This window comes from Pleuronectes platessa, chromosome 1 (assembly GCF_947347685.1).
Source record: "Pleuronectes platessa chromosome 1, fPlePla1.1, whole genome shotgun sequence".
Classification (NCBI taxonomy): Eukaryota; Metazoa; Chordata; class Actinopteri; order Pleuronectiformes; family Pleuronectidae; genus Pleuronectes; species Pleuronectes platessa.
The window spans coordinates 2155074-2166895 of record NC_070626.1 but is presented as its reverse complement, the minus strand read 5'-3'; the positions used below and the strand labels follow the sequence as shown (position 1 = coordinate 2166895).

At 40.1% G+C, this 11822-nt stretch overlaps 1 protein-coding gene across 1 annotated transcript; it reads right to left on the bottom strand.

Annotated features, from left to right (window-relative positions):
- Positions 1 to 3141: 3141 nt before the first annotated feature.
- zgc:153993 (uncharacterized protein LOC767645 homolog) lies at positions 3142 to 10531 on the bottom strand. The gene is made up of 6 exons (XM_053411419.1): positions 10295 to 10531; positions 9524 to 9572; positions 7675 to 7836; positions 7069 to 7201; positions 6042 to 6146; positions 3142 to 5912 (listed from the first exon to the last, which is right to left on the bottom strand). The coding sequence occupies exons 1-6, from the start codon at positions 10362 to 10364 to the stop codon at positions 5814 to 5816; spliced, it is 618 nt and encodes a 205-aa protein (XP_053267394.1). The 5' UTR covers positions 10365 to 10531; the 3' UTR covers positions 3142 to 5813.
- Between the last annotated feature and the right edge of the window lie 1291 nt (positions 10532 to 11822).

Sequence of the window (11822 nt, the reverse complement as noted above, 5' to 3'; positions counted from 1 at the left end):
CCGTCGTCCGGGTACTGCCGCATTTGACGATAATCTGTTCCGCAGCGCTGCAATATTGTTTCCTCCTCTGTCTGTGTTATAAAATATTATAATTGGTCAACATAAGTATTCAATTGTAATTTTAAATCAAATTTTAAGCGAATAAAATGCATAGCTTACCAAAAAAACACACTCAGGCAGTTTAGTTAATCAGACCTAATGTTGAATAGTTAATTTCAAAGTGTATTGTTTTGTTACTGGTTTTTAGATCTGGTAGTAGTAAGAAGATATACCTTATTGAATCTGTATTGGATATAACTTATTTAAAGCACCCGCTGTTCTTAACCTTCAACAAGAGTTCGGAAATGTACAACAGTTAGAAGGCCTTAATTTTAGGATGATTTCAGTTTAAGAAAGCACAATGAAATGGCTTTGATATTTGTTGCAGTCATCAGGGGAAAAAAGGCCAAAAGAAGACAGTAGGGGTCCCTCCTACACAGGAGTAAATGGTTTTGTATTTATATAGCGCTTTTCTAGTATTGACCACTCAAAGCGCTTTACAGTAGTTTTACATTCATCCATACATTCAGAGAGTGCATCTATTAGCAGCACTTTTGTTTTTCTATGAGGGCCAAATCAGGGTTCAGCATCTTGCCCGAGGACACTTCGGCATGCAGATGGGAAAGACTGGGGATCGAACTACCGACCTTCAGGTTGGAGGACGACCGCTCTACCCCTCAGCCACTTACAGTGCCTTGCATAAGTATTCACCCCCCTTGGACTTTTTCCCATTATGTACTGTTACTAACTGGAATTCAAATAGACTTAAATAAACTTTTTCCCGTTTGATCAACAAAACATGCATAGTACTTTGGAGGTGCAAAATAAATTTTATTGTGACACAAACAATAATGAGAACAAAAAAGTTGACATCTGTTGGGTGCATAAGTATTCACCCCCCTGTGTCAATACTTGGTAGAACCCCCTTTCGCTGCAATTACAGCTGCAAGTCTTTTGGGGTATGTCTCTACCAGCTTTGCACATCTAGAGATGGAAAGGTTTGTCCATTCTTCTTGGCAAAAAAGATGAAGCTCAGTCAGATTGGATGGAGACCGTCTGTGAACCGCAATCTTCAAGTCTTGCCATAGATTCTCTATTGGATTGAGGTCTGGGCTTTGACTGGGCCATTTTAAGACATTAACATTCTTTAATCCAAACCATTCCTTTGTAGCTCTGGCTGTATGTTTAGGGTCATTGTCCTGCTGGAAGATGAACCTCCGCCCCAGTCTCAAGTCTTTTGCAGACTGCATCAGATTTTCTTCAAGGATTTCCCTGTATTTGGCTCCATCCATCTTTCCCTCTATTCTGACCAGTTTCCCTGTACCTGCTGAAGAGAAGCATCCCCACAGCATGATGCTACCACCACCATGTTTCACTGTTGGGATGGTGCGCTCAGGGTGATGGGCAGTGTTGGGTTTTCGCCACACATAGCGTTTTGCATTGAGGCCAAAAAGTTCAATTTTGGTCTCATCTGACTAGAGCACCTTCTTCCACATGTTTGCTGTGTCTCCCACATGGCTTCTGGCAAACTCCAAACGGGATTTTTTATGGATCCCTTTCAACAATGGCTTTCTTCTTGCCACTCTTCCATAAAGGCCAGATTTGTGGAGTAGACGACTAATAGTTGTCCTGTGGACAGATTCTCCCACCTCAGCTGTGGATCTCTGCAACTCCTCCAGAGTAACCATGGGCCTCCTGGTTGCTTCTCTGATTAATTTTCTCCTTGTCCGACTCTTCAGTTTGGGTGGACGGCCTCCTCTTGGTAGGTTTGCGGTTGTGCCATATTCTTTCCATTTTCTTATGATGGATTTTATGGTGCTCAGAGAGATGTTCAAAGCTCTGGATATTTTTTTATAACCTAACCCTGCTTCATATTTCTCCACAACTTTATCCCTGACCTGTTTGGTGAGCTCCTTGGTCTTCATGATGCTGTTTGTTCACTAATGATCTCCAACAAACTCTGAGTCCGTCACAGAACAGGTGTATTTATACTGAGATTAAATTGCAGACAGGTGGAGCCTATTTACTAATTATGTGACTTGCAAATGTGACTTGTGAATGCAATTGGTCGCACCAGATCTTTGTTAGGGGTTTCACAGTAAAGGGGGTGAATACATATGCACTCAACACTTTTCAGATTTTTATTTGTAAATAATTGTGAAATCCATGTAATATTTCCCCCCACTTCCAAATGATGCACTATTTTGTGTTGGTCCATTACATAAACTCACGATGAAATAAATTTTAATCTGTGGTTATACCATGACAAAATGTAGAAAAGTCCAAAGGGGGTGAATACTTATGCAAGGCACTGTATATACTGTCCCATACAGAGGAAAAATAGAGAGCAATCCATCATGGTGGCTGATAATGGATGAGACCATTTACATGTCTCAGCCAGAGAGAGTTTTGGGTACATGTTGGTCACTGGTCTTGAATTGCTCTCTACATCTATGATTAGGTTGCTTCCACTGCTATGTCGTCAACTATTTGGTTAACTCACAGCAAACAGGAAACTAACACATGCAAACAAATATGGGGCATTATCATTTCTTAACAACTGACTCACTCACTGGCAGCACCAGGAAGCTCTGTGTGTTGTATATTCCCTTCACATTACCATGTTCTTGTAACAATCCCATCCCGATTTTTTTGGCAGTTTTCAGTTTTCAGCAATGTTTTTTTATTTCATCCTGTGAGTAATGATGTTTAATGTAGCCCATCGAAAAAAATAATTATTAGGAGGTGGGGATACATTTTTGACAGAAAACTTTATTTGCATTGTAGCCATACGTCTATTTCATTACAAATAGTGCCGTCAGTGCTTTTAACTTGAAGACAAATTGCCAAACAGGAAGTGATTCTATGAATGTTGTCACGACAGAGATTAGCATCTTAGTCCAATATGGTGAAATAGAAATAATCGAATTATCTAAATGATCTGGCTGCGATTAGGATCTGCGGTTTGACCTCGTTATCAACCCCTGCAGTAGTTTATCCAAGAAAATAGAAAAGGACATCTTCAACTCGGTTCACAGACTAAAGGCTCACTGTCGTGAACCCTGGGAACAGTCAGCAAAATCAACACACGTCAGGCCAGTATTTAATGACAAAAATTTCAGATTTTATTTAAACATACACCTACATCAAGATCGACAGCTCCATGACTTCCACATACAGCTTCTTATGACTTACCACATTCCCATACCCTGAGTGGCATAATTCATTTAAAATATATTTACAAAAATATCCATTCAAAAGGGTTTCTCATAAAGTTATCACCAGTTTAAAGTTTAATCAAAATTATCACCAGCTATATCGAAAAGCACCATAGGATAGCAGATAAATTATGTCATACCCTTGTGAGATTGCACAACTTGGTATCACAAATATTTGACATCAGCTTACATAACGGCAACTTGGTCTGCTCTCATATAAAGCTATTCTAACCCTCACACACTGCAGTACGTCTGAAGCAAAGCTTTCAATAATCAGCTTTACCAACAAATTAGTTCTTCCACTGATACTGTCTCTTACGTAAAAATTGGCTGTGATGCTGGAGGAGTACTGACCTGCAATATTGTAATACAACTTTTACAATGAGCCACAATTAACCATCCCAGCTCAGGGCTCAATAATGAGACATCTGAAAATACTGCTCACATGTGACAAAAGAAGAAACTGGATCCACATGAGCATTTTCAGATTGTTTGCCAGAGTTTAAACATTCACAGTGGGAGAGACTGGGGGAAAAAAACATTGACTCTTAATTTTGACAAATGAAGTAGAGAACTATTAGATGTCAATCAACAAAGGAGTGTTATTGCACATCAGACATTTTAACAGTTATTCAACAGTTATTGTGGTTTCTCTGTTTTCTATCAGTAGGTTAAAGTTTGTTCTTTATCATATGGCTCTTGTTTTTTTATATTTCAATTTGTGGCATCACTGACTTCTTTGTTTCGGTGGTAAGGCAACTGCATGACGGTGGGATACACATCCTCTAACCCCTGTACACAGCACTTTCTAGTTCATCAGTCAGATTACTATGTTATACTGATGCATGCGTCTCACAACTGACCTATTTGTGTGGAGTGATCAACATTAACATGCAAATTTGAAATGGCCCTAGAAAGACAAAAGTAACAGAGATTAGCGACTTAAGACTTCATACCTACTGACAGAATAACTTTTTTTGCAGAAAACATGACTCAACAGTCTTAGAGAGTCACCCTTGATAATTCAGATGTATTCACAATACAGTGACAGTCAGTCACCTGACCACAGACAATAGATAACCAAGGGACTCATAATCAACCACAGGAATAAAGTGAAAATGTCTGTCAGAAACAGGGCAAACTTCATCACATCCTGCATCCACAGTTTTGGACATAGATAAGATAAATTAGACTGTTAAATGAAGCACAGAAATTACTTGTTTAAAGCTCCCTTCTTTTTTTAAATAAAGATTCAGGACAGTGTACATAAAAGCTTGAGGTGGAAAATCAAGAGACATACTTCAGTGAAACATCCCACAACTGAGCTTAAATGAGATGATCTCACTCTGCAGAAACACCAAATGCATTTGAAATTGTGTCACTACAGATGCTTCCATGCCACTATGATTAGATTCTTCCAGCAACTATGACAGTGTGCTTTGTTGGAAATTGCCTTTTTTTTCTTCAGAAATTTGACTCATAATGAGAAGTCCAATGCCCAACTAACAAAATCAATAATGGCAATGTTCCATTGATGAGGCAAGGGGCCTTGATTTGGTCAATTTTTTTTTTAAAATCCATCATAGTTGTTTTTTATGCTACGACATTCCAATATGTCTGCTGTGAATAAGGTCTACTGCAACAATGAGGCGCTGAGAATCATTCATCAAGTTCAAGAAATACATGGAAGATCTCCAAACTCATGGCCATAATATGAATTTAAGGAATAATTGCATGAGCCCCTCTTTTTATATCAAGGAAATGCAAACAATGATTATTATCAAGGATATTATATTAAAAAAACTAAAAAACATTAGTGTGAACTATAATCTAAGTAATTTAGCAAATCCTTTCTATTTTGAGGGGTTGTCCCAAGCCGTTGCTGTACTGACTATCCACCTGAGCTTGACAAGGCCTATTTACTCAAGTGAAAAGAAGCCTGTAATACATCATTAAAATTGCAGTCATTAACATGAAGGGCCTACAGTACAATCAATTCAGTCTTGGTGGACTTTAGTTTGGCTTGATTACGAGGCAATATATTTAGCTTTTTCAGGTCTTCAGGACCAATCCAAATTTTCCTCAGAACCCAAGACTCGCAGAAACTCAAGGTGGATTCCACCCAAAACTAACCATAACGAATGTACCTGAGACCTTTTCTAGGTAGAGTCAGGTCAGATTAATGATATTTACTCTTATGTCCAATGTTAATAACACCATCATCCGCTGACAGCCACTGATGCAAAAGAGATGAGAACCTCCTACATAGCTGCTGCTGTTCTTGTAATTTCATGGAAGATACTGTGTAGTTGCTATTGAAGATGATGGAGATGTCCCATAGAAATCAGGTTGTAAATGCACTTGTTGTGCTTGGAAATTTGAGAAAAGTGAAGCTTTTCCCACCTCTAGTTACAGCACTTGACCTCCTCTGCTGAATGAATCGGAGGTTAAGGAGTGGTTGTTATTCATGTTTAGAAAGTGTTTTTGTTAACACCCTGCATCCATCCAAGAGATGGGACTGCAGCCCAGGGTGGAAGATTTTGAGGTCTGATAGTCTCAGCGTGTCTTCCTGTAGTAAACAATAGTTGCCACCAGAACAACCGAGGCTACTATTGCTACTGTTCTCCACCGAGAAAAGCCACTGATCACCCCCTCCTAGAAAAAATAAAGAAAGCTGTATTAAATGCCCTGCATGCTACTAAGCAATTTATACAGTGGATCATAAAGCCTTACACCAACATTTTTAACAAATTAAGCACTTTACTGAGATGATGCATCACTCACCCAGCCTCCTTGTTGTACTAGCCAGGAGTAAAGCTTCTCTCTGATGACCTCGAGAACCCAACTGATGACCATTCTGATGTTCTCTAAATGGTTGGTGGTCAGTGCCTTTGAAGCAAAAACCAAAAAAGGACAGGACAACCCTCAAGTAAAACAAATTAATTTGTCAAGTCAAAATTTTCTTTGCACAATAAATAAGATATTTACATCATGGTTAAATGTAAATTGTAAATAACACAGGTGATTGCTCTTTGCTGTTTCGAGTCACAACACTTTGTAAACTGTGATGACATTTTCCACTACATGTGCCCCTGCCACAGCCTCCAGCACTGAGTTGACTTCAAGTAGCAGCTGTTCTGGTTGTCTCAGAGACTCCATTTACACCTTGCATTAAAATCTGCTTCATATCTATATTGTATCCTGATACGCTTTAAACTCAATTACTTTTACACCCAGTATTATTTTATATTTCCTGCTCCTGTGACATCCTCCTCTTGTCCCATGTTTCTAAGTTTATGTCATTGCTTGAAAAATCTACTTTTGTTTTGTTCCAATGACAAGCTGTAGAGAATTTGGTACATAAGTCGAGGAACTGCAGGATTTGATTCCCAATGATCCTTTGAGGTGAGGGAAATACACAACTGCTTAACAAAAGTGGCGGTACTTAGCAGGGTCGGATACACCGATACATAACGTCCCACAGATGCTCAATTGGATTTAGGTCAGGGGAACGTGAGGGCTAGTCAATGGCATCGATGCCTTCATCATCCAGGAACCGCCGAGACACTCTGGGCGCATGAGGCCAGCGTAAGACGATTAATTGTTCCCTTAATTTTTTGAGCAGTTTACTTTCTGTCTTGAGGCATAAGGTATAAATGGCTGAAATATGCAAAGCAGATCCCCAATCCAACCCCACCGTGCATTCATCCGTAACTCTAACAAAGCAACTTAACGCGAAATGGAAACTGACATTAGTGCTTTAGAACCTTCTCATCCCTGCCAAGAAGGGTTTTCTGTTTCAGTACATTACCTTGTATATGAGTCTGTAGGCCAGATGGAAGAGAGCCACAACTCTTCCCCAGTTGATTCCATCAGCAAAGATACTCCTGGCCACCTTCATGAAGATGTCTCGAGCACAGTTACCTTGAACCTGGTTGATCAATCTGACAGGAGGAGATAGAATGATTGAAATTATTTCATTCGATTCCACATCACTGTAAGATTAACTACGTCTTGCATCAGTGTTCATAAGTCCTGGTAAACTATTTTTATAGTATGTCGTATGGCACATGGTTTGTGGTATCTGTAGTTCAGTTTAAACGGTAATATTAGTAGGGCTGGTATACTTTGTGTCATTGTGATATTATAGTTTACCATACAATTTATTGACACAATAACTGCAGCATGAAATGTTGACACTGGCCCATCCTTAGTAGTCCAAATGCAAATCAGCCTGCGATTCCATCGACTGAAGTTGTATGGGCTGATTGGTTGGTGGAAACTAGGACTGTGAGTTCCACACAACTACTTTTACACCTCACACAACAAACTCTCTTTCCCAATATTTTTACTGTTGTTTTCTTTTGGGAATTTCAAGTGTTTAACTGTAAATTGACAATGCACATATACAGCTTACAGTTGAAGTTCAGCATTCCTGTTCATATCATCTGCAATCTTGAGAAGCTGTTCCACCACTTCTTTGATTTGTGGATCCTGTTGTTCATTGGGCCGTCCTCCCAGATCCTCAGAGCGGACTTGTCGACCAGGATCCTGTGTGTTTATGCGCTCGATCACGTATCTGTGACAGAGAAAAACAGTTTGACCTAGTGAAAATTACAGATATTTATTTTGTGCACTGCTACAATATCGTAACCCTCAAAGATTAAGTTTACCTGCCGTTTAATGCTATTTTATAAAATGTGGTCAGTGAGAGCTGGGTGTAACGACCACCCTGCTTAGTATGAAAACTCCAGGGTTGTGTTTTAGTCTTGACACGCAAGGTAAGTTGCATAAAAGCAATGTGCAAAAGTCAGAGATCACCTGACCTGACCGTGACATGTACCTTCACTCCTGCACTATTAGAATTTTCTACATAATTAGCCTGTTTGAAATCTAGTAGGAGTCTGCAACAGGTCGACAAGCCCTTCCTATCGCCTCTTTGAACAGTTCACCCAAAGCAACTGCTGACCACGGATCAAATTGGCCTAAAAAGTGTGAACTAGGTCCCCAGCAATGAATGCAAAGTATTACTAAAAACTGCTTTCAGACATGCACTGAACTCCAGATAATCCTCCACAGAGATGTATATTTAACGCAAATGTACGAGTGAGAACCTCTGGACTTTCTGCGATGCGAAAACACAGCATGGGATTCACCGCAAGTGGGTGGGGAGGTTGATGCTGTATCTGTTTGTGTTATTAGATTCAGCACATCATATTATTCAATACCTGTAATGTAGATGAAGATCAAATTTCAATTGTATGGTGTAGAAATAATGGTAAATCCCAAACTATTCATATCCTCATATATACTTTTTCAAGTACTGGCATAGCACTTGTACTGGATAAATACATTCCTCTTAAAAATGAAGATCACAGCCACAGAAGGCGAACAGCAAATTTCTACAAAGCAGAGTGTATGCTACCTATATAACATGTGGTGTTGGGTGTTATGGAAAATGTTATTATTATAAAAAATGTTAAGCCTTAAACATCCCAAAAGTATTTTAAGACGTTATAAAATATTTCAAGAACTCGTGGGGACCCTAGATTAGGAGAAACAAGACTTTAAAGGGATAGTTCATCAGATAATGAAAATGTAATCCTTATCTACTCACCCCTATTCCGATGGAGGGGTGGTTGAGTCCACAAAACACAGCCTAAATTTCAGCTACCAGAAATAGGAATGCTAGTGGAAGTCAGAGGACATGTAGGCTAAATACAAGGTGTAAATGAAGCTGTTGCCATTGGAATATTAATTTCATTTATTTCGGTGAAACATCCCTTTAACTTTCAATACTAAAACTTGTAGTGTCAGCTATAGACCCATAATGTTACCAGATATAATTTATTTTCATGTTTTACGAGAAGTACATTTTAGTGTTGTTCTTCTTATTAAAACGTTTTACTTTTACATTTTCAAATCGCTTTAACATTCTGTGAAACTAAGCTTGATTAACAACTAATTAATTAACTTGGCCTCATACATTTCTGGTACTCCTTTTTGAGGTTTTTCCTTACTCTTGTTGAGGATTAAGGACAGAGGATGTAGCATCTTGTTAAGCCCTATGAGACTAATTGTGATCTGTGAACATGGGCTATACAAATACAATTTGATTGATTGATTAAGCTATACAAAAACACAAACCTGAAAAGTCTAAAAAAACATTGGGTATTTTAGAGGGTATGTAGCAGTTTGTAGTAAACTAATTAAACCATGACCAAAACTGGTATGGTCTTTTAAGAAGTTGTTATGGTGAGACTTACCCTCTGAGGACCACTGCCCCTTGCTCCAGGATGGCATCATCAATGACATCTGGATCAATTAGAAGACTGATTAAGTACACGTCAAATAAATGTTTCCCAAAGATTGTTTTGTAGATTGTTTTAGGCAGATCTTATTTGTTCTTGTTTGTTTACATGTGTACCAATAGTTGTTCGTTTGAGATTTGGCCGTTGAAGTCGTTGTTTCTCTGGGATGGAAGGACAAACATGTTTTGTACATTTGAAGGAGGCTTCCAAATAGGATAACATAGGCTCACAGCTCTGACGCAATTGAAAGATTGAAAGACGTTTTTCTAAATCATCGGAATAGCTTGTCATCAGTTGACATAGTGATATGTTGAATGCACTTATTATAAGTCGCTTTGGATAAAAGTGTCAGTAAAATGATATGTAATGTAATGACATTTACCCAGTATTAAAGACAATCATAGGACAAGGGACATGATCCATCTTACACACGGACGTCGTACCTGCTCCTTGTCTTGAGCGACACCGTCAGGGCTCAGGGTTAAAGGCAAGTCAAGATTATGTGTAGCACAGATAATATGTGGGTGACAGGGGAGAGATGAGGTCAGGTTGAGCTACGGAAAAACGGATGGCTGGTGTAAACCTCCAGATCAATGAGGGGAGAGAGACTTTAACCCACCATAGTGAAATAGAGAGAGGTGAACGCTGTCTGAGCCTAAAATTGGTGCAAGTTAGTTAGAAAAGAGCTTCTTCGCCTGAGCGTGAAACAGACATGGCTTCACATACCTTCCCCACCCCCGGCGCCCTTAAGCTCCTGGTCTCCTTCTTTTCTTTCCTTTTCCCGGCTGTCAGCCATAGCTGCAAACCGTCCGTCAGCTCTGAGCGTTGCTTGAGGAACTACTTGTCTGGCGCCGACATTTAACGTTGGCACGGCTCGTTGGCGGAGTAAAGTTGCTGTTCGGACTTGTTGCTTCCGTGAAAGTTTTTCACAGGAGAACAAGGAAGTGACATGATATGCGCAGTGCCAGCCACCGACACGCCCCCCCCCCCCCCCGACCGGAATGAGTACTGCCTCTCATTCGAGCTGTAGCTGACTGAGGTGAGTCGGGGCGGTGCTAATTGTGTCCTTCCTAACGAAGACTGGACCGTGTCGCCTGTCCTGCACAGACCACCTAGAATGGAAGTACAGTGCCTTGCATAAGTATTCACCCCCCTTGGACTTTTTCCCATTATGTACTGTTACTAACTGGAATTCAAATAGACTTAAATAAACTTTTTCCCGTTTGATCAACAAAACATGCATAGTACTTTGGAGGTGCAAAATAAATTTTATTGTGACACAAACAATAATGAGAACAAAAAAGTTGACATCTGTTGGGTGCATAAGTATTCACCCCCCTGTGTCAATACTTGGTAGAACCCCCTTTCGCTGCAATTACAGCTGCAAGTCTTTTGGGGTATGTCTCTACCAGCTTTGCACATCTAGAGATGGAAAGGTTTGTCCATTCTTCTGGGCAAAAAAGATGAAGCTCAGTCAGATTGGATGGAGACCGTCTGTGAACCGCAATCTTCAAGTCTTGCCATAGATTCTCTATTGGATTGAGGTCTGGGCTTTGACTGGGCCATTTTAAGACATTAACATTCTTTAATCCAAACCATTCCTTTGTAGCTCTGGCTGTATGTTTAGGGTCATTGTCCTGCTGGAAGATGAACCTCCGCCCCAGTCTCAAGTCTTTTGCAGACTGCATCAGATTTTCTTCAAGGATTTCCCTGTATTTGGCTCCATCCATCTTTCCCTCTATTCTGACCAGTTTCCCTGTACCTGCTGAAGAGAAGCATCCCCACAGCATGATGCTATCACCACCATGTTTCACTGTTGGGATGGTGTGCTCAGGGTGATGGGCAGTGTTGGGTTTTCGCCACACATAGCGTTTTGCATTGAGGCCAAAAAGTTAAATTTTGGTCTCATCTGACCAGAGCACCTTCTTCCACATGTTTGCTGTGTCTCCCACATGGCTTCTGGCAAACTCCAAACGGGATTTTTTATGGATCCCTTTCAATGGGATCCATATGGCTTTCTTCTTGCCACTCTTCCATAAAGGCCAGATTGGTGGAGTAGACGACTAATAGTTGTCCTGTGGACAGATTCTCCAACCTCAGCTGTGGATCTCTGCAACTCCTCCAGAGTAACCATGGGCCTCCTGGTTGCTTCTCTGATTAATTTTCTCCTTGTCCGACTCTTCAGTTTGGGTGGACGGCCTCCTCTTGGTAGGTTTGCGGTTGTACCATATTCTTTCCATTTTCTTATGATGGA

Excerpts from the sequence above, each read along its gene's own strand:
- zgc:153993 (XM_053411419.1), bottom strand. The coding sequence starts at position 10,364 with ATGGCTGACAGCCGGGAAAAGGAAAGAAAAGAAGGAGACCAGGAGCTT. Across the intron at positions 6,147-7,068 it reads CCTACAGACTCATATACAAG|GCACTGACCACCAACCATTT; the intron begins GTAATGTACTGA and ends TTTGCTTCAAAG. Across the intron at positions 5,913-6,041 it reads TAGTACAACAAGGAGGCTGG|GAGGGGGTGATCAGTGGCTT; the intron begins GTGAGTGATGCA and ends TATTTTTTCTAG.